At 38.6% G+C, this 20,200-nt stretch overlaps 1 protein-coding gene across 2 annotated transcripts in view; it reads right to left on the bottom strand.

The window, feature by feature from the left end:
• lonrf2 (LON peptidase N-terminal domain and ring finger 2) overlaps positions 1-20,200 on the bottom strand; it is a 130,083-nt gene that overhangs the window by 32,211 nt on the left and 77,672 nt on the right. For both annotated transcript variants that reach the window (XR_004564754.1, XM_034186124.1), the window contains 2 exons: positions 16,416-16,602; positions 16,107-16,241 (listed from right to left, as the gene is read on the bottom strand). Coding sequence is in view for 1 of the 2 variants with exons in the window: in XM_034186124.1 (XP_034042015.1) it covers positions 16,107-16,241; positions 16,416-16,602 (322 nt within the window). In the remaining variant the exon portion in view is untranslated. The remainder of the gene's footprint in view (positions 1-16,106; positions 16,242-16,415; positions 16,603-20,200) is intronic.

Raw genomic sequence — 20,200 nt, 5'->3', positions numbered from 1 at the left:
ACCGGAATCCGTCTGAAATCCACCTGAAAGCTGTCCTGAGAGACCAACACCGAGGTGGTTTTGTCCCGCGTAATGAACGGCTCCGTGGCGCGTCCTTCCGCTTTTCTTTCCATGAAAAAAACTCCTGTAACGGTGGAATGTGCCGGAAAAAGTGCGGATGTCCACATCTTCTGCCTTTTTGTGAAAGTCAGACAAGGTCCCAGATCAACAAAGCTTTCACGGTGGAAATGATCTGGTTGTTCCAGCGGGGTGTCAGCCTGTTGATGGGGGCTGGGATCGCGCCGCGCTCTCAGCAGTTGTGGGCCGTCCTTAAAGCGGCAGTAACACCCCGTAATCTGTTTAATCCCCATAAAATCGTCCCTGAAAGCCATATTAATTTTTCGAACAGTGTCCACCTGGAGGTCTCTCACAGTTTCTGGAAAAAAAACTGATGCAGCAAAGCTCCAAATCGTTCAGACATTTATTCACAATAAAAAATAGATGAGAGGGGTGGACCACACCTCACTCAAAGCCTGCTCACAGGCGAATGACGCAACCGACAGGCATGAAAAAAACTCACGCATACGCACGAGGGTTCAAGCTTGTCTGAGGCAATCACACGTGATTCAAATCCATATGGTTTTTTAAAAAAATAATAAGGTCGGAAACTTTTCTAACAGACCTCGTATACTAAATTTCAAGTTTGGACAAGAAATATTTAGATATTTTTAATTTTTCTGAAAAGTCATAATTTTTATGAATACAGATCCAACAACACATGATATACAATGTCATGTAATCTAAAAATACTTTCAAGGTTTACCTGAGTGATTCATTTCTTATATTTATTTAATAGTTAAATACATAGTGAACAAGTAATATTTCCTACATAATCTTTAAAATGCACACATTTGCAAACAAAGTGCTCTTAATCAAGGTATACCATGTATACCAAACAAAGCCATAACGTCCGAAAACTACACTCAATAAAAATATAAAACGCAACACTTTTGGTTTTGCTCCCATTTTGTATGAGATGAACTCAAAGATCTAAAACTTTTTCCACATACACAATATCACCATTTCCCTCAAATATTGTTCACAAACCAGTCTAAATCTGTGATAGTGAGCACTTCTCCTTTGCTGAGATGATCCATCCCACCTCACAGGTGTGCCTTAGACTGTTCACAATAAAAGGCCACTCTGAAAGGTGCAGTTTTGTTTTATTGGGGGGGGGGGATACCATTCAGTATCTGGTGTGACCACCATTTGCCTCATGCAGTGCAACACATCTCCTTCGCATAGAGTTGATCAGGTTGTCAATTGTGGCCTGTGGAATGTTGGTCCACTCCTCTTCAATGGCTGTGCGAAGTTGCTGGATATTGGCAGGAACTGGTACACGCTGTCATATACGCCGGTCCAGAGCATCCCAAACATGCTCAATGGGTGACATGTCCGGCGAGTATGCCGGCCATGCAAGAACTGGGACATTTTCAGCTTCCAAGAATTGTGTACAGATCCTTGCAACATGGGGCCGTGCATTATCCTGCTGCAACACGAGGTGATGTTCTTGGATGTATGGCACAACAATGGGCCTCAGGATCTCGCCACGTTATCTCTGTGCATTCAGAATGCCATCAATAAAATGCACCTGTGTTCTTCGTCCATAACAGACGCCTGCCCATACCATAACCCCACCGCCACCATGGGCCACTCGATCCACAACATTGACATCAGAAAACCGCTCACCCACACGATGCCACACACGCTGTCTGCCATCTGCCCTGAACAGTGTGAACCGGGATTCATCCGTGAAGAGAACACCTCTCCAGCGTGCCGAATGTGAGCATTTGCCCACTGAAGTCGGTTATGATGACGAACTGGAGTCAGGTCGAGACCCCGATGAGGACGACGAGCATGCAGATGAGCTTCCCTGAGACGGTTTCTGACAGTTTGTGCAGAAATTTTTTGGTTATGCAAACCGATTGTTTCAGCAGCTGTCCGAGTGGCTGGTCTCAGATGATCTTGGAGGTGAACATGCTGGATGTGGAGGTCCTGGGCTGGTGTGGTTACACGTGGTCTGCGGTTGTGAGGCTGGTTGGATGTACTGCCAAATTCTCTGAAACGCCTTTGGAGACGGCTTATGGTAGAGAAATAAACATTCAATACACGAGCAACAGCTCTGGTTGACATTCCTGCTGTCAGCATGCCAATTGCACGCTCCCTCAAATCTTGCGACATCTGTGGCATTGTGCTGTGTGATAAAACTGCACCTTTCAGAGTGGCCTTTTATTGTGGGCAGTCTAAGGCACACCTGTGCACTAATCATGGTGTCTAATCAGCATCTTGATATGGCACACCTGTGAGGTGGGATGGATTATCTCAGCAAAGGAGAAGTGCTCACTATCACAGATTTAGACTGGTTTGTGAACAATGTTTGAAGGAAATGGTGATATTGTGTATGTGGAAAAAGTTTTAGATCTTTGAGTTCATCTCATACAAAATGGGAGCAAAACCAAAAGTGTTGCGTTTATATTTTTGTTGAGTGTATGTTCTTGGGTTATGTACAGGAAAACGTGTTTTCTGCAGACACAGCACAGGCAACAAGGCTAATAGTAAATCAGCTACTGTAATAATATTTGTCATCAGTATGCATGTTATGTGTGCAAAAACCCTGGGAGAAGTGACAACTTTGTTCTGATCACTGTCATTCAGACTGTACTTGCGAGCACCAGCATCACTCAAATCAACAAAATTGTGAAAGTCAACTGTCTTACACAATGTCTTTCGATGACATTCATCTTGCAAAGTCAACCCTAGAGCACATTTTGCCTCCATGATTGATGAGAATATGATTAGGCAATGGTCAGAATTCCCAGAAATTCTTTGACCTATTTCTGGGAAACCAGGTTGAAATAAGGTTGTTCAATTAATCCCACCTTCTGGGAAATTCTAAATATAGCCTGACCTTTTTCTGGGAAATTGTCAAAATTATCATTCATTTGGGTACCCTGTGCTGTTACATCCATCAGCAATACAGTTTTTACCAAGTTAAAATAATTGTATAATTATTATAGTTATTATGTAATAACTATATATTCACATTTCTAGCACATTGATTAAGACTTATCACCATATAGTCAATGTGCGATTTCACATAATATTGCCTATTGTAAAAAAATAATTAAAATAGAACTATTTCTTGTCCAAACTTGAAATTTAGTATATATCATATTTACATCCATGTAATTGCATGGTTGAAATTTCAATTTTTTAATCAATTGCTCACCTGGTGATTTTTGTGATCAATTAGAGGGCATTTTGGCGAAAAACAGAAATTGCACAATTTCAGTTTTTCCCTCACAAGGACAATTTTGGCTGAAATGGAAAAATAAAACATTCTGGTGTTGTAACTGATTCATGAGAGTCTATGCCTGTAAGGAGAAGCATGGGCATTAATCTCTTTTGACAGTGCATGCTCAAAGTAAGACCTCATTTAGAAAATATACAGTTTTTGGCAGTTTTTAACAACAGTTGGATAAAAAATGAAGCCAGATATCATTGTTTTGATGCCAGATATGGCTTTTCCAGTATGATTTTGCCTAAAATGGTAAGTTGGTAATGGTAAGTAAGGGTTTCAGTTAATTTGGCTAGGCTATATTGCTCTCCAAAGTTGGCCAGAAAGTGCTTTTTTCAAATAAGAACAAAAATGCTGCGATTTTGAAACTTTTAAAACTTGGGGTATTTCCATTTCTCTGGCAAGGGAACAAATACAATTTTTTTCTTTTTTTTTGGAAAGGGTCATGTGGGGAACTTTTTAAAATTTGGCCCATTTGGCATGGAATGACCCAAACTCGTCTCAAACTCGTAAACTGTGCGCAGCTTCGTGCAGGAACGCAAAGAAAATTTTCACATGAACATTATGCAAACAATTCCAAAACACTGTGTGCGACTGATTGCGTCAGTGCACTGCACGACTGCGCAGCATGTCTGAATGATTACGAGATGTTAAATCTATCATGAACAGAATTTTACAGCTGCTCACAACTGCTTTACCAAGCCATTACAATATAAACACGACAAACAAAAAGCTTTTTAGATGGTTCCAAATGTGTTCTCCATCTCATTACGTGCAAGTGCTGGAGCAGTCCTCTGTGATTCTGGAAGTGATTAGAGGCATTTTCAACAGCCAACTCAGAAAAAGTTATGAATCCATTACGAAATAATTATTTTATATACGCAACATCCAGTGCACAACGTGCGGTAGCCAGTGGAACAAAGCACAGCGTACTATTATTAGGCCCCAAGTAGGAAAAAGTCCTACGAGGACCATATTGTAACTGCGCTATTTATTATTATTATTATTAGGACCCGAGTAGGAAAAAGTCCTACGAGGACCCTATTGAAATTGCGCTGTTTATTATTATTATTTATTATTATTATTCTGAGCAAAATGAAATCGAAATTTCGACCTTTTCACATGCTCAAAAACGCACCAAACTTTGCAAGGTCGTCCGGTCAGATCCAAATTTTGATATTTTGGGGGTCGTGCACATGGTTGCAGCAAAATGGTGAAATAGCGCCCCCTAGAAATTTTCAAAAACATTGGGCTTTTTTCGTCGTAGCCTCACGAAATTCGGTACACATATTTACCATGCCAGGACGCACGAAAAAGTCTCTTACGGTCATGGTGAAATATCGACAGGAAGTCGGCCATTTTGACTTTAAGTTTCGATTTTGAGCAAATTTTTGCCATTTTTGGCCATTTCCACTACTTACATTTGAACGAACTCATCCTAGGGATTTCATCCGATCGTCTTCAAATTTGGTCAAAAGCATCACAACACAATGGTGATCAAAAGTTATCAAAAGATTATAATTAAGTCAAAAGGCGTGGCTGCTAGGGGTCGTCAAACTTTGGCGAGCTTTTCGGAGCATGCCATTTCACTTCGAACGGCTGTCACGCCCACATACTTCATCGTAGATCCTTCAAACTTGCTGGACATGATAAGAGCTTCTCATTTTGGCGTGATTTCTACATGTTGTATTTGAACGAACTCCTCCTAGGGATTTTGTCCAATGCACTTCAATTTTCTTCCACATCACCCACAGACGATACTGACCAAAAGTTATCGAAAGCTTTTCTTTATGTTGAAAGGTGTGGCCACTATGGCGCCGCCATTTTGACCCTTCGCCATGCAACATTATACTTAAACAGGTACTGAAGTCACATAGTTAACCCCATGAACTTCCTTTCACTTCTAAAACATGCAGAAGAAGTTGGTGAACATAGGCGATAATCGCAGTGAAATTACAAGTAACGGCTTCTGTGTGGTGGCGTACCGAATAGCACCCCTTCACCATGAAATTACGTTCTTCCTTTTGACAGCTTTAATTTTGTCATATCATTATGAAAATTGATACACAGGTCAAGCATGACAACCTCCTACAATTCATAGAGGCCTCGCCCATGGGCGGGACAAAGTGCCTCAATAGCGCCCCCTTGAAAATTTCAAAAACCCCTCCCCATATCGAAAGCTTTTCTCTATGTTGAAGAGTGTGGCCGCTATGGTGCCGCCATTTTGACCCTTTGCCATAGAACATCAAGTCATGATAACTCCTTCATGCTTTGCCTGATTGACTTGAAACTTCACATGTATGATGACGGTTGGCCCCTGAACACACCCAGCCCCTCTGTTTGTACACTGAGCACCCCCTAGTGGATGAACAATCAACATGTCATAACTCCTTGATGCATTGTGTGATTTGCTTGAAATATGAACTGTGGGATGAGTGGTTGCCCCTGTACGCACATGCCCACATGTGGTCACAAGGGAGCACACTGCCCTGGGTAGGCAGTCGTGCGGAACGAGGGCCCGTATACGACTGCTTGCAGTCTTAGTTTTTATTATTTTCACTTTTAAAATCCAAATTTCGGCCCTTTCCCATGCTCAAAAACTCACCAAACTTTGCATAGTCGTCCGGCCGGATCCAACATTCGTTATTTTGGGGGTCGCGCACATGGTCGCAGCGAAATAGCGCCACCTAGAATTTTTCAAAAACCCCTCCGCATTGGGGTGTTTTCGTTGTATCCTCACGAAATTCGGTACACATATTTACCATGCTGGGACGCACAACAAAGTCTCTTACTGTCATGGTTAAATGTTGACAAGAAATCGGCCATTTTGATTTTAAGTTTTGATTTTTTTGTTCATATATTAATAACAATAGCAGCCACAACAACAACAATAATAGTAATTGTAACTGATAATAACTAATAATGCTACAATTTTAGAGAAAGAGACAAAAAGAACCTGATGAAACAAAACAACAGAAATGATGAAATCTCATCAATACCCATCTCTAATAGTAACGGTTAAAAACATTTGTAAACCCTAAAATTATTCATGTTGGTTCCTGTCTGCTACGTATTTTGCAGCAGTCAGGCAGCTGCGAGGAGCTGAGCTCAACTCTACCCCAGAAGAGGCCTGACTGCCAGGCTGCTACAAAAAAAGCAAAAAACAAAACAAACAAACAAAAAAAAAACCAAACAAAAAAAACAGAAGTCATTTACATTCAACATACAATGAATGAATGAATTAATCTATTCAACGCTCAGACAAAAATGACAAATTAAACTCACAGCAAAAAGAAAGAAAATAATCCGACAAGGTGTCCATGTGATTGAAAGGATGTGGACAGAAGCAAAAGCTTATAAACGCCCACCTCTTTAACCAAAAGAACAAAAAAACGTATTTGAATATATGTACATATATACACACCCATGATAACTGATACAAAAGTTAAAGTAATCACTAAACTAAGATTTCAAAACACAAACATGCAAACAGCAGTGGGCCATGCACAACCCCCCCCAAAAACAAAAACAAAATCGATAAACTTAATTCATCATACTATAACAAGTAATTAAATGATTTTTGAAAAACCTTTTGAAGCCAACCAAGTTACAGAGTGACTTTATATTATCCGGGCACAAATTCCAAATATTAACACCTTTAACAGAAACACCATGACTTTTTACTGTAGTTCGAATCTTTGGTTTTTGAAATAATAATGTTCTGCTCAAATTATGACTGGAGTCCCTCATTTTGAACAGGTCCTGGACATGTTGTGGTTAAAGGTTATTTTTTTTACTTTAAACATAATTTGTTTTAAGCTGTAGTCAATCAGGTCCCAAAATTTTAAAATGTTTAAACAGACAAACAATGGATTTGTAGGCTCACAATATGGTTTATTAGTAATAATTCTTATGGCTTTCTTTTGTAGTAAGAATACTGTGTTTGTATTTGTTTTGTAGGTGGTTCCCCAAACTTCAATGCAATAGGTCATGTACCCAACTCGTAATTAATACTATAGGGTAGCTAATGACCGTTGGGGGAGGAAGTATTGTGCTTTGTACAAAATGGCAATAGCGCTTGGCATTTTTGTTTTAAAATAATTTATGTGTTTTCCACCTCAATTTCTCATCAATAAAAAAACCCAAGAATTTTAGTTTCATTTACAAGTTCAATTTCAATATCATGCACTAGTAAATTCCTAGATTAATTCCTGGGTTTATTTTCAATTATGATACACTTTGTTTTACCAAAATGAAGCCATAATTTATTTGAATCAACCCATTCTTTGAACTTCTGTAGTTCCCTCTCCATCAAGTCCAGACCCTCTTCCAAATGATCCCCACTACAAAACACAGTTGTGTCAACAAAAACAAACAAAATGCATCTCACAAATTTTGAAACCAAACATATTTCATTAATATACAAAAGAAACAACAAAGGCCCAAGGACTGAGCCCTGGGGCACCACACAAGTGCACTTCAAAAATTCAGAATTTATCCCACCAACATAAACATACTTATAACTATTGTGCAGATAACTTACTATCCAATTGTGAGCTAGTCCTCTGATACCATACTTCCACAGTTTATCCAGTAATATGACCATATGTGATGTTTAGATATAAAATCATTTAACCTCTTAATAAATAGCTTTTCCAAAAAATTTTTCCTATAGTTTGAGAAAATATGTTTGTCACCGGATTTGAACAGTGGTATTACTTTAGCTATTTTCATTTTGGAAGAAAATCACCCAGTCATTAATGACAAATTACAAATATAAGCTAGAGGCTTAGCAACACAATCAATAATATTTTTTATCAAAAACATGTCAAAGTTTTCGCAGTCTGTAGATTTTTTCCTTTTAGTTTATGAACTATATCAATTATGTTGTATTCATCAGTTTCTCTGATAAACATTGAAGCCGAAGACTTATTTCTTATTGTACTGTTATCCCAAGAACGTATATTAGAAGGTACTATTGAATTTGTTAAACTGTTTCCCACATTAGCAAAATAATTATTAAAAGATATACTATGGCTTCCTTTTCCTTAACAATTGTTTGAGTATTTGTGTAAAAATATGTTGGATAGTCTTTGATAACTCTTCATTTTTGATGATTTCGTTTAATAGCTTCCAAGTACCTCTAATGTTTTTTTCCCAATAAATCACTATAGTACTGCCTTTTGCAAGATCGCATAATATTGGTAAGCTTGTTGTTGTATGTCTTATATTTGCTCTCGCCCTGAAATGTTCTGAGATTTAAGAATTGCTTGTTCTAAAAATCTTTCTTCTTACATGCATTCAGCAGTCCCTTTGTGATCTCGGGTTTAGCAGCATTTCGCTCTTTAAAAAGTTTTAACATCAATGGACAATGTTTATCATATAAATTGGAAATAATAGAGATAAATGATTCATATGATTGATCAATATCCTCTGCATTAGTGTCACGCCAGTTTTGGTGCATTAAATCCGTTTTTGCCATAGATTCCACTGTTATTTTCCTTTTGAAATTTCTGATTTCGGTATGTTCAATTTTGTCAACTAAGGAATTATAAGCATTTATTCATCCTGTTTCTGGCAAAAAATTATAACCCTCAAACTGGACAGGGTCAACATACTCATCTTTTAACCACGTCTCAGTCACTGCAATAACTGAAAAGCATTTGTTAGCAGTTTTTAAACAGTCCTCGTTTTTTGAGAAATTCAGAGAAAGACTTCTGCTACTGAAATGTATAATAGAAAATGACCCATTTATGAAAAAACAATGCTTAAATTGTTCCTCAGTAAAATAATTACAAAGATGATTTCTGTTTTCAAGAAAAAAACAGTCCAGATCAGTATTATTTTCAATGTTATGAAATCTGTGTTCGACCTCATCAAAAACTTGTAAATTGTAAAGAGTCAGTTATCATTATAAAAGAAATATAATCCACAGACCAAGAGATGCACTTAAATAAATTCCAACTTCATGATATGAACCTAAACATGATATATAATTCCTCAAAATTTGTCCCATTACAAAAAAACACTCCCAGCTAGCAACAACCAAATTGTTTAACAGAATAAACAATCACTTAAAATGATCCAAGTACAAAAGCTCTCTTATCAACATATCTTTCGCCTCCTCCAGCGTTCCATTTAATTTAATCCACACTTTACAATTTCTGGTCCAGGTTGCTTGTATTTTTTTCTGCTTTTGCAAGGCTCTTGCTTGTCTGGCTATCTCAGCATTTTTCATTATCAAATGTTCGTTTATATACACATCCATCCCTTGTAACTTTTGTGTTTGTCGAAGCAACTCATTCTTGAACTTCCTGTTCACAAACTGAATAATAATGGCAGGTTTAGACTTATCTTTTCTTGGTAATGAGTCACAGTCTGCGATGTTACTATTGTTGATGTGGATGTCCTTTGAAGAAAAAAACAGTGATGATGATTCAGGGAGTGAATTTCTGATCCCGACCAACTGTAGCACGTCAACGCTAAAGCTCCGGCCTAGCCCGATGATGTTTGGCCGGTGGAGGGGCCTAATCCCAGCCCGGTGATGTTCGATCGCTGCAGGAGCTTGGTCATGGCCCGGTGATGTTCGACCGCCGCAGGAGCCCAGTCACGGCCAATGGTGGCTAGCCACTGCTGTTAGCTTAGTGTAGAGTTCTTCCAACGTGACGCTAACACACGTGAAGAACTAAATTTATTATAGATCTTACATTCTTGACTTTGGCATTTAAAGTCCAGGTTTTTGACTTTTATTCAGGTTTATGGAGGCCCAGATCTGGATGCCCCTCGATTGGCACAGCTTTGCCAAACATCAACTAGCCCATTGCACGTCTCCAGTCAGGTGGACCAATGGGTCAGATGTGAGGCAGAAGTCATGAGAAGCAAAGCAAGGTTTGACTTATGGTTTTGATTTATCAACCAAATTTATCTGGATAGTGTATCTACAACCTCTGGCAAAAATTATGGAATCACCGGCCTCGGAGGATGTTCATTCAGTTGTTTAATTTTGTAGAAAAAAAAGCAGATCACAGACATGACACAAAACTAAAGTCATTTCAAATGGCAACTTTCTGGCTTTAAGAAACACTATAAGAAATCAAGAAAAAAAGATTGTGGCAGTCAGTAACGGTTACTTTTTTAGACCAAGCAGAGGAAAAAAATATGGACTCACTCAATTCTGAGGAATAAATTATGGAATCACCCTGTAAATTTTCATCCCCAAAACTAACACCTGCATCAAATCACATCTGCTTGTTAGTCTGCATCTAAAAAGGAGTGATCACACCTTGGAGAGCTGTGGCACCAAGTGGACTGACATGAATCATGGCTCCAACACGAGAGATGTCAGTTGAAACAAAGGAGAGGATTATCAAACTCTTAAAAGAGGGTAAATCATCACGCAATGTTGCAAAAGATGTTGGTTGTTCACAGTCAGCTGTGTCTAAACTCTGGACCAAATACAAACAACATGGGAAGGTTGTTAAAGGCAAACATACTGGTAGACCAAGGAAGACATCAAAGCGTCAAGACAGAAAACGTAAAGCAATATGTCTCAAAAATTGAAAATGCACAACAAATGAGGAACGAATGGGAGGAAACTGGAGTCAACGTCTGTGACCGAACTGTAAGAAACCGCCTAAAGGAAATGGGATTTACATACAGAAAAGCTAAACGAAAGCCATCATTAACACCTAAACAGAAAAAAACAAGGTTACAATGGGCTAAAGAAAAGCAATCGTGGACTGTGGATGACTGGATGAAAGTCATATTCAGTGATGAATCTCGAATCTGCATTGGGCAAGGTTATGATGCTGGAACCTTTGTTTGGTGCTGTTCCAATGAGATTTATAAAGATGACTGCCTGAAGACAACATGTAAATTTCCACAGTCATTGATGATATGGGGCTGCATGTCAGGTAAAGGCACTGGGGAGATGGCTGTCATTACATCATCAATAAATGCACAAGTTTACGTTGATATTTTGGACACTTTTCTGATGTTTAAGGATGATGAAATCATTTTTCAAGAAGATAATGCATCTTGCCATACAGCAAAAACTGTGAAAACAGTCCTTGCAAAAAGACACATAGGGTCAATTTCATGACATAGGGTTAATGTCAACGAGCAGATGTGATTTGATGCAGGTGTTAGTTTTGGGGATGGAAATTTACAGGGTGATTCCATAATTTATTCCTCAGAATTGAGAGAGTCCATATTTTTTTCCTCTGCGTGGTCTAAAAAAGTAACCGTTACTGACTGCCACAATCTTTTTTTCTTGATTTCTTATAGTGTTTCTTAAAGCCAGAAAGTTGCCATTTGAAATGACTTTAGTTTTGTGTCATGTCTGTGATCTGCTTTTTTTCTACAAAATTAAACAACTGAATGAACATCCTCCGAGGCCGGTGATTCCATAATTTTTGCCAGGGGTTGTAGATTGTCAACAATTATCAACATTTTTACAAAGTGAAAATATAGCACATATCTTTTAACCTGTATACACCCACCTCTTTCTGTCTTGTGCACAAAAGTACTGCATACCCAAATGCCATTGGTCAGTAAAATAATGTTATAAATCTCACATGCTTATGATATATCTCATTTGAAAGCTGTTGTCTTCTACAACCCCTGGCAAAAATTATGGAATCACCGGCAAAACAAAAGAACGCTCCAACACATCACTAGTATTTTGTTGCACCACCTCTGGCTTTTATAACAGCTTGCAGTCTCTGAGGCATGGACTTAATGAGTGACAAACAGTACTCTTCATCAATCTGGCTCCAACTTTCTCTGATTGCTGTTGCGAGATCAGCTTTGCAGGTTGGAGCCTTGTCATGGACCATTTTCTTCAACTTTCACCAAAGATTTTCAATTGGATTAAGATCCGGACTATTTGCAGGCCATGACATTGACCCTATGTGTCTTTTTGCAAGGAATGTTTTCACAGTTTTTGCTCTATGGCAAGATGCATTATCATCTTGAAAAATGATTTCATCATCCCCAAACATCCTTTCAATTGATGGGATAAGAAAAGTGTCCAAAATGTCAACGTAAACTTGTGCATTTATTGATAATGTAATGACAGCCATCTCCCCAGTGCCTTTACCTGACATGCAGCCCCATATCATCAATGACTGTGGAAATTTACATGTTCTCTTCAGGCAGTCATCTTTATAAATCTCATTGGAACGGCACCAAACAAAAGTTCCAGCATCATCACCTTGCCCAATGCAGATTCGTGATTCATCACTGAATATGACTTTCATCCAGTCATCCACAGTCCACGATTGCTTTTCCTTAGCCCATTGTAACCTTGTTTTTTTCCTGTTTAGGTGTTAATGATGGCTTTTGTTTAGGTTTTCTGTATGTAAATCCCATTTCTTTTAGGCGGTTTCTTACCGTTCGGTCACAGACGTTGACTCCAGTTTCCTCCCATTCGTTCCTCATTGCCTTTAACAACCTTCCCATGTTGTTTGTATTTGGTCCAGAGTTTAGACACAGCTGACTGTGAACAACCAACATCTTTTGCAACACTGCGTGATGATTTACCCTCTTTTAAGAGTTTGATAATCCTCTCCTTTGTTTCAATTGACATCTCTTGTGTTGGAGCCATGATTCATGTCAGTCCACTTGGTGCAACACCTCTCTCAACTCCTTTTTAGATGCAGACTAACGAGCAGATGTGATTTGATGCAGGTGTTAGTTTTGGGGATGAAAATTTACAGGGTTATTCCATAATTTATTCCTCAGAATTGAGTGAGTCCATATTTTTTCCCCTCTGCTTGGTCTAAAAACGTAACCGTTACTGACTGCCACAATTTTTTTTCTTAATTTCTTACAGTGTTTCTTAAAGCCAGAAAGTTGCCATTTGAAATGACTTTAGTTTTGTGTCATGTCTGTGATCTGCTTTTTTTCTACAAAATTAAACAACTGAATGAACATCCTCCGAGGCCGGTGATTCCATAATTTTTGCCAGGGGTTGTAGTTTCATGAACTCTAAGTGCTACACAATTTGAGTAATGTAACTTAAAACATGTCTAAAAATTAATTTCTTTCTCCTCGAATAAAAAAAGTAATATTTCACAGCCTGTATCTTAGATATACTTCATAGTAGACCTTACAAACACACTATACTTGTTGTTTATGTTATGGACAACAACTATGCACAATTTCAGATCTCCAGTCATGAGCACTGTGAAAATGTGAGCCTTTTTGTATTTCACAGTACTGCTCTGGCTCTACCTCTTCCTCTGGCTTTGTTCCTTGCTTGCCCCTCCCTTTTCACACCGATTGTCTGGAAAAGTACTCTACTGAAGATGACTATGATGAAGTGGGTAAATCACCGGGGGGAGGTGTGAAGGCAGGTTTCTTTGCTTCTGGCTCCCAGTCCGAATCACTCTTATCAGTATCCAAGGGTCTATAAACATAATAATACATATGTTATTAGCAAATCTTTACAGTAAAAAATATAAACAAAATACAGATAAATACAATAGAGTGTAATAATATATCATTTAAATGTGCTTTACATTTCAAATACATTGACTGTATGCTTCTAAAAGCTTTGTCCAGAGAAAACCCACAATGTTTACTAAATGAATAATGGCACTAAGGGCAATGATAACACTCAACTCCACAATCAGTACAATACTATATTAATATTATGCCATTATAATGTACAGTAAATTTACTTTATCAAAAGATTACATCAATTGTCTTAGTTATTTTTCTGAGTCAAATTTAGCACAAATATAGAACCTAAAACGCTGTAATTACAACATTTTAACTGTATTATTATTATAAATAAACTTATAAAACAAAATAATAAAGCATGATAGGATGATAAAGTTTTGCAATACCGTTCAAGAAGAAAATCTTTCCTCTGATTGATGATCTCTGGAGTCATCCTCACTGTCTTCGGAGGAAGATAACTCCAAAAGTAACTTCACAGCCTCACTGAGAGTGTAGTGAGTCTTCTTCATTGCTTCAGGCATGGTTTATGTCCAAAAGGTCGAAAAGAAGTTTGAAATGATAAAAGACGATGTGTAAAACTCCTGTCCACTATGGTCTCACTTTGTGCTCTGGTCTCTGTTGTGTGGTTCACCTTTACGCATGCTGATATGGGCTGCCTTTGTAGCTAATGACTGTGATTCCTATGGTGCACTGGAAAGCTTATCTCATTGGCTAATAGAAAATATAAGTCATGGGTTTGACAGGTCACTGGGTTTGCTAGCTCTGAATGGCCAAAATCTTCAATGCGTAAGTGCCAGCAAACGTTTTACTCCAAAGCATCCACCAGACGAATGTGTGTACCTACAACAGAGCTTACACTGGACTTAGAGAGTAAACAGGTTAGTGAATAAGCCCAAGCCACATGGAAAATCCCCACGTATTGAAAACAGGGGAAATATGCATTTTTATCATCATATTTTTACTTTTTCAGGGAATAAAATGGACTTTGATGGATTATAACATACAACATTACTTTATGGGAAATACACCTGGATATTATGTTTCTGTGGACTGTTACGAACAAAATGAGCCCAATTATGACTCATTTATTCAATGTGTGGAGCTCCAAAAGACCAGCACAAGGTAAGAAGTGAAAATTATGAATTCTAATATGATGACAAATTATTAGATATTGGCATTTGTGGTGGATGGTTGGCTTAGATTGGAGTTGATGGTTGTCTTCTTTGAGACTGCCTGATTCTAAAGCGGTACAACATGCAGGCATTGGTTTAAATATGAACGTGCAATAGTGGGTGTTATTATATTACGCAAAACCCCACGGAGCCAGGGTGGTGGATGTAATTTTAAAATAATGCACTAATTCTGAAGTTTTGAACATTAACACAAATGCCAAAAGGCATTATGGGAAAATGGGCCTCTGCTCATTGATGACTGGTTGATTTATTATATGTAAAAACCAGCACAAGTTACTGAAATGTGTGTGTTGGTTTTTAAAGGCATTTGCAAAACTGAAAATTCTGTTTGTTAAGTATGATTCAGCTCAACGGCCGTGTGATATTTGGGTGGGCGCTATTCACCCTATCATCCAATAGATGGGTCAAAATGCATAGAACACTGCCATATTCAGTTTTTCTGTGCTTAAACTCAAAACCGGCTTGTCAGTAGCTGAGAGTTTACTGCAGTTAGCAGTTAATTTTTTTTTAGTGGTTTATCGGTTTAGCATTATAAAAGTTAACTTTTCAATTAACGGATTACCGGTTATTGAAGCTAACCTTTTGGTTAGCTGTGCGCACCACTGCATAGGCAAAACAAAGTTGCATTTTGAACTATTCTGGTGCATCAAGATTCACCAGATTTGAATGAGCTTGTCTTCATTATATGCAATTTTATTTTGGTCACAAAATAATATATGTTGCTTTACTGCGTTAACAACCTGGAGGTGATGGACTCATCAGTCTACAGTATCTTTCACCAACCACTGATTCACTGCTTTTTACCTGAGGCCAAAATATGGCCATCGGTATAGCGAAGACTTGGAACTGTCTGTCCTCAGCTTAAGTCCATTCCTATTACTGCCAGGTCTTCAAATTCACAGGGACCATTCTTAGGACTCACACCTTGGACAAGTTCAAAGATTGCAAACCTTGACCTATTTTAAGATGTCAAAAGGTCACATTCTGTTTCCTATTTTTATGCTGACACAGCCAAGGTTATTTTAGCACTGTGTTATTTTTACAGGGTACATGCCTAGGCTTTTCCTAAGTTTAGGAACAACACACCCACAGATGTATTTTCAGCACACCTTCTTATCTTCCAGGTACTCTATCTTGGCAGTGTTGTAGCCATCTCTCTGGCCATGGCTGACTACCTTGAACCGTGATACTCCGATAGTGTCAACCACAGAACGACCATCAGGAAAGAACTTCACATCTCGCACCTGTATTCACAAATACAACATTTCTTGTTTAGAATACATGCATTCTTATATACATGCATTCTTACATATCCAAACAATTACTTTTGACAAAGTGTTTCATGAATACAGCATTTTTGCAGTCAGTTTGTGGGTTTAGTGCAACACATCAATAGCACTACATGGACATGGACTGACCTGCAACATGCAGCCATAGTCAGCAAAGCCTTGGAGCTCATCAGAAATACACATGCCAAACTGCTTGGTTCCAGTCTCCATGGATCTGCGGATCATGAGGCGGTAGCGTGGCTCAAAAACATGCAATGGGCAGGGAATGGTGGGGAAGGCGACAGTGCACACAAAGATGGGCACTTCCTGGTTCAAGCTAGAACAGATGTGATGACATTGTTGAGACTCATGTCTGCATTTGTTACTAGCAGACATTACAAAGTAACTGTACATTCAACCCTAACCTGAGCTGTAACGAACAATAAGTTATTGATGTTTTCGTCTTACACATATGAACAGCTTGATCTGATTTAATGAGGGTAGTATGTTAAAACCATTTTTACCCAAGACCATCAAATATGGCCATCAGGTACTGCAAAGGCTTTGCGTCTGTCCGTCCATCCTCACCACAAGTCTAGTCCAATTACTGTCAAGGTCTTCAAATTCACAGGGAACATTCTTGAGACATTTTTGAGCGGCAGGGGTGAGCGCCAGTCACAGTAGAGCTGTACCATGACGTCAGTGGCTGGTCTCTCCAAAACCGCTTTGTTTTGTGTGTTTATATGCATGTTTCTCATATATTATGTAAAAGCTAGCAAGAAATAAACACTTCTAAAACTGAAAATGCTGTGTTTGGAACCGAATAACACCTTTGAACATATTTACAAGACATTTCGTGGATGTTAGTGTTCACATGCATGTGTCACAGGCTGGTCTAGCCAGCTGCAAAACTCAGTTTTGTTTGTGTGTAAATATAACTTCTTTGTCATATATTATGTAAAAGATAGTGAGAAAAACACTTCTAAAACTGAAACACTGTTTTGTAACCTGATAACACCTCTGGAGTGATTTACAAGACATTATGCAGACATCAGCATGCACGGCAACTTCCACTAAGTCAAAGCTAATGTCCCCTCTTGCACTCTTGTCAAAAGCTCATAAACATAAATAGTTTATGATGGACTGATAGAGGGGCTATATTGAACATGTACAAATTGTAAGACAACAGCATCTTAATAATTAATGTAAATAATTATTACTGAATACACACACACACACATATATACACACACACACACACATATATATATATATATATATATATATATATATATATATATATATATATACACACACACACACACACACACACACGAGGTCTGTCCAAAAAGTATTGTACCTTTTTATTTTTTTCAAAAACTATATGGATTTGATTCATATGTTTTTACGTCAGCCAAGCTTGAACCTTCGTGCGCATGCGTGAGTTTTTCCACGCCTGTCGGTTGCGTCATTCACCTGTGAGCACGCCTTGTGGGAGGGGTGGTCCAGCCCCCTCGTCGGATTTTCATTGTCAGGAAATGGCGGAATGATTTGGGCTTTTTTTTCCATCAGAATTTTTTCAGAAACTGTTCGAGACAAGCAGCTGGAAACCATTCGAAAAATTTATCTGGCTTTCGGTGAAAATTTTACGGGCTTCACAGAGAATAAGGAGTGTTACTACAGCTTTAAGGATGCCCCACAATGGCGCACAGCGCGCTGCGCCACGAGCCGCCATCGAGAGGCAGAAAACACCACATCATTTCTAAACGGATCGCTGTGTGGAGCTGGGACCGTCATGAGCAATTTCTCTGGTTATCACAACAGCTGGACATCAGCCATTTTCTGGCAGATTTCACTTTTAACAAGAGATTTTGTCACGGAAAGCCGCATAACAGTCCTTATTCTCTGTGAAGCCCGTAAAATTTTCACCGAAAGCCAGATAAATTTTGCGAATGGTTTCCAGCTGCCTGTCTCTAACAGTTTCTGAAAAAATTCTGATGGAAAAAAAAGCCCAAATCATTCCGCCATTTCCTCGCAATGAAACAACAACGAGAGGGGTGGACCAGTGCTCACTCAAAGCCTGCCCACAGGCGAATGATGCAACCGACAGGCGTGAAAAAACTCACGCATGCGCATGAAGGTTCAAGCTTGGCTGACGTAAAAACATATGAATCAAATCCATATAGTTTTTGAAAAAAAAAATAAAAAGGTACGATACTTTTTGGACAGACCTCGTATATATATATATATATATATATTTTATTTTTTTTTTTGAGGAAAATAAGCATTTGAACACCCTGCGGTTTTGCAAGTTCTCCCACTTAGAAATCATGGAGGGGTCTGAAATTTTCATCTTAGGTGCATGTCCACTGTGAGAGACATAATCAAAAAAAAAAAAAAAAAAAAAAATTCCAGAAATCACAATGTATGATTTTTTTAAATAATTTATTTGTATGTTACTGCTGCAAATAAGTATTTGAACACCTGTGAAAATCAATGTTAATAATTGGTACAGTAGCCTTTGTTTGCAATTACAGAGGTTAAACATTTCCTGTAGTTTTTCACCAGGTTTGCACACACTGCAGCAGGGATTTTGGTCCACTCCTCCATTCAGATCTTCTCTAGATCTTTCAGGTTTGGAGTTTCAGCTCCCTCCAAAGATTTTCTATTGGGTTCAGGTCCGGAGACTGGCCAGGCCACTCCAGGACCTTGAAATGCTTCTTACGGAGCCCCTCCTTAGTTGCCCTGGCTGTGTTTGGGGTTATTGTCATGCTGGAAGACCCAGCCATGACCCATCTTCAATGCTCTTACTGAGGGAAGGAGGTTGTTTGCCAAAATCTCGCCATACATGACCCCATCCATCCTCCCTTCAATACGGTGCAGTCATCCTGTTCCCTTTGCAGAAGAGCATCCCCAGAGTATGATGTTTCCACCCCATGCTTCACGGTTGGGATGGTTTTCTTGGGGTTGTTCTCATCCTCTAAACATGGTAAGTGGAGTTGATTCCAAAAAGCTTTATTCTGGTCTCATCTGACCACATGACCTTCTCCCATGCCTTCTCTCGATCATCCAGATGGTCACTGGTGAACTTCAAACGGGCCTGGACATGTGCTGGCTTGAGCAGGGGGACCTTGCTGCCCTGCAGGATTTTAAACCATGACAGCATCATGTGTTACTAATGTAATCTTTGTGACTGTGGTCCCAGCTCTCTTCAGGTCATTGACCAAGTCCTCCTGTGTAGTTCTGAGCTTTCTCAGAATCATCCTTATCCCACAAAGTGAGATCTTGCATGGAATCCCAGACAGAGGGAGATTGACAGTCATCTTGTGTTTCTTCCACTTTCAAATAAATAATCATAACAGTTGTCTTCTACCAAGCTGTTTGCCTGCTGTCCTGTAGTCCATCCCAGCCTTGTGCAGGTCTACAGTTTTGTCCCTGGTGTCCTTAGACAGCTCTTTGGTCTTGGCTATGGTGGACAGGTTGGAGTGTGAAACATTGAGTGTGTGAATAGGTGTCTTTTATACAGGTAACAAGTTCAAACAGGTGCAATTAATACAGGTAAAGAGTGCAGAATAAGAGGGCTTCTTAAAGAAAAATTAACAGGTCTGTGAGAGCCAGAATTGTTGCTGGTTGGTAGGTGTTCAAATACTTATTTGCAGCAGTAACATACAAATAAATTATTTATAAAAAAATAAAAAAATCATACATCGTGATTTCCGATTTTTTTTTTTTTTTAATTATGTCTCACAGTGGGAGTTCAAATACTTATTTTCGTCACTATATATATATATATATATATATATATATATATATATATATATATATATATATATATACATATATGCATTTATTGCACTGGGATTGCATTCAATTGCACACACATTGCACTGGGATAACAATTAAACAACTGCAAATTATAAAGGAGACAATGCTCA

Source organism: Thalassophryne amazonica, chromosome 14 (assembly GCF_902500255.1).
Source record: "Thalassophryne amazonica chromosome 14, fThaAma1.1, whole genome shotgun sequence".
Lineage (NCBI taxonomy): Eukaryota > Metazoa > Chordata > Actinopteri > Batrachoidiformes > Batrachoididae > Thalassophryne > Thalassophryne amazonica.
The sequence above is the reverse complement of the archived record's forward strand: the minus strand, read 5'-3'. Positions and strand labels throughout refer to the sequence as shown.